Here is a 2,591-nt window from a genome sequence, read left to right on the forward strand (position 1 = left end):
CGAGCACTCGGTCGTGCCGAAGAGAAACTTCCAGGTACCCTGTGGTGCTACGCGCGGCGGGGGGGGGGGGACTCACCGAGCACTCGGTCGTGCCGAAGAGAAACTTCCAGGTACCCTGTGGTGCTACGCGCGGCGGGGGGGGGGGGACTCACCGAGCACTCGGTCGTGCCGAAGAGAAACTTCCAGGTACCCTGTGGTGCTACGCGCGGCGGGGGGGGGGGGACTCACCGAGCACTCGGTCGTGCCGAAGAGAAACTTTCAGGTACCCTGTGCTACGCGCGGCGGGGGGTGGGGGTGGACTCACCGAGCACTCGGTCGTGCGGAAGAGAAACTTCCAGGTACGTCCGCGCGCTTGCCTGCGATGCGCTGGGGGGCGGGGGGTGGCTCCGGCCAATTAGATGGTAACAGGTGTGTAAGATTCAGTGCATATGAAAGACTAGCATTCAGAGTATAGGACTCTGAGCGGTTATATTGATGACTGTTCCTCAGGCATCCGCCAGCGTTGGGATGTGTGATTTTATGTCATCATAGAGAAATTACACGATTTACTTCACCCACAGCTACTAGCTGCTGCGCCCGGCCGATCGATTGCAATACTAGTTGCAAAAGAAACACTGGGTTTACACGGCTGATATGTGTGGCTGCTGGTTTTGCTAATTCGTACAATTCTGTTGTTCAAAAGCAATAATTAGGATAAACTACTACTTTTAAGCTTGTACTAGAAATCATACCTTCCATCATTTATTATTCGTTCAAATTGTTCCACAACTATCAATGCTAAATTAATAAACAATTAATGATTAATCAGTTGTTATTACTAAATAATCAAAATGTTAATCATAATTAAAAATTAATTAATCACATTGATGCCTAGGAATTCGTTCTCTCTCCCGCTCCCTCCCCGTCTCTCTCTCCCTCCCTCCCTTCCCCTCCCCCTCTCTCTCTCTCTCTCTCTCTCTCTCCCTCTCCCTCTCTCTCATTACTGCTCTGTCACTGTACTCTCTAATGAAATTGTGTGGCCGGCAGAGAGACCCAGACGACCCGTCGGCAGCCGCGCTCAAGGAGCCGTGGGAGGACAAGGTGCAGCGGATACGCGACTCCTCCCCTTACGGACACTTCCCCAACTGGAAGCTGCTGTCCGTCATCATCAAGTGCGGCGACGACCTGCGCCAGGAGCTGCTCGCCTACCAGGTTCTCAAGCAGCTGCAGGTGTGTGTACGTGTGGGTGTGTGTGTGTGTGCGTGCGTCTGTCTGTGTGGGTGTGTGTGTGTGCGCACGCTCGTGTTACACTGAAAGTGTCCTTTGTGGGCAGGTGGCCCTTCTGTAGAGGTGACTTTTTCCGTGTAACTGCCAAATAAGGGATATGCCAAAAGTTCTTTTAGGTTTCTCTCTAAGGCTCTTCGGTCTGACATGACGGCATGCGCAATCAAACCCATCTGCAAGTGTCCCCGTCGTTGCAAAGTACTGAATTGCTCCGCCAGAACATGCGGTCCCACAGGTGTAAGCGGCGACGTTGACGATCACGATCCTTCTTTCTCTTTGTCCCTCCCCTTCCCTCCCGGCTTTAAACACCGTGCGGTAGGCGTAGTTCTCGCGTGTCAGGAGACAGCTGGCACGAGCTCGGAGGCAGCAAGAGAGCCGCGTGTCCATACGCGCGTCGCCCCCTCTTACCAGCTGTGGCCGGCCGAATGGTGTCTTTGACCCTGGCGTACACGTATACATTTGTCCGCTCAATGCGTCGTTCGCCCACCTCAGTGTATTTTCGCTGACCTTTCATACCTCACTTCTCCCCATCGCTTAATCACGATGTCAATACTTACCCATTACCCGCGAGCACTCGGTCCGTGCCCTCCTCCCCTACCTCAACCCCCGCCCCCCTCCCACGGCGCACCCACCGAAACCACGCCGTCGCTCACACACGGCGCACGCCAACGCCGAACGCACGCACCACAACGCCCGGCAATGCAAGCACACCCTCACAACCCGACGCAACGCCGCGACGCCAACGCACCCCGCCAGGGCACCGCACGCAAACGGCACGCAACGTGGGGGGGCCCGCCCCCCAAACCACCCCATCCCTCCCCCACAACCAAACCAACGCACAACTGTCGTTGAACCTGTGGCAGGAAAGTAGGGCAGAACGAGGCGCGTAGGGCGGCGCGCAGCTGCGCACAAAAGTTTCGCTGCGCGTTAAGGAACGTCTCCGCTGTTCCGCGGAGCCGAACTCGTGCAGGAAGTACTCGAGCAGCGTCTTCTTGCTGTTCTTCTTGATCTGGTGCAGCGAGACGGCGTTCACGATGGGCTCGATCATACCAGAGTCCGGCGACGTGACGAGGATGTGGTACGGCTGCAGCCACAGCGGCAGGTGCTCCGACTCCCAGATACTCTGTAACGCAAAGGTGCGCGTGCGAGGTCACATGCTGCGCTAGTGGCGTACGCCTGTCTATAGAGGACACCTGTCTATAGAGGACAACTGTCTATAGAGGACACTTGCAGATGGGTTAGATTGTGGATGCAAAAACGGGCCTACGCACGCGTGCACACGGTCACAGCTGTGCTGGCGGCGATACCTGTCTACAGAGGACACTTGT

General features: G+C 56.1%; 1 protein-coding gene across 1 annotated transcript in view; it reads left to right on the forward strand.

The window, feature by feature from the left end:
* Nucleotides 1-2,591, forward strand: part of LOC106808910 (phosphatidylinositol 4-kinase beta-like) — a gene marked incomplete at its 5' end in the record, with an annotated part of 23,929 nt that overhangs the window by 16,363 nt on the left and 4,975 nt on the right. Inside the window, 2 exon segments of the mRNA XM_014811824.1 lie at nt 1,027-1,209; nt 2,220-2,365. Coding sequence (XP_014667310.1) covers nt 1,027-1,209; nt 2,220-2,365 — 329 coding nt within the window.

Source organism: Priapulus caudatus, unplaced genomic scaffold (assembly GCF_000485595.1).
Source record: "Priapulus caudatus unplaced genomic scaffold, Priapulus_caudatus-5.0.1 Scaffold313, whole genome shotgun sequence".
In the NCBI taxonomy this organism is placed as follows: Eukaryota; Metazoa; Priapulida; class Priapulimorpha; order Priapulimorphida; family Priapulidae; genus Priapulus; species Priapulus caudatus.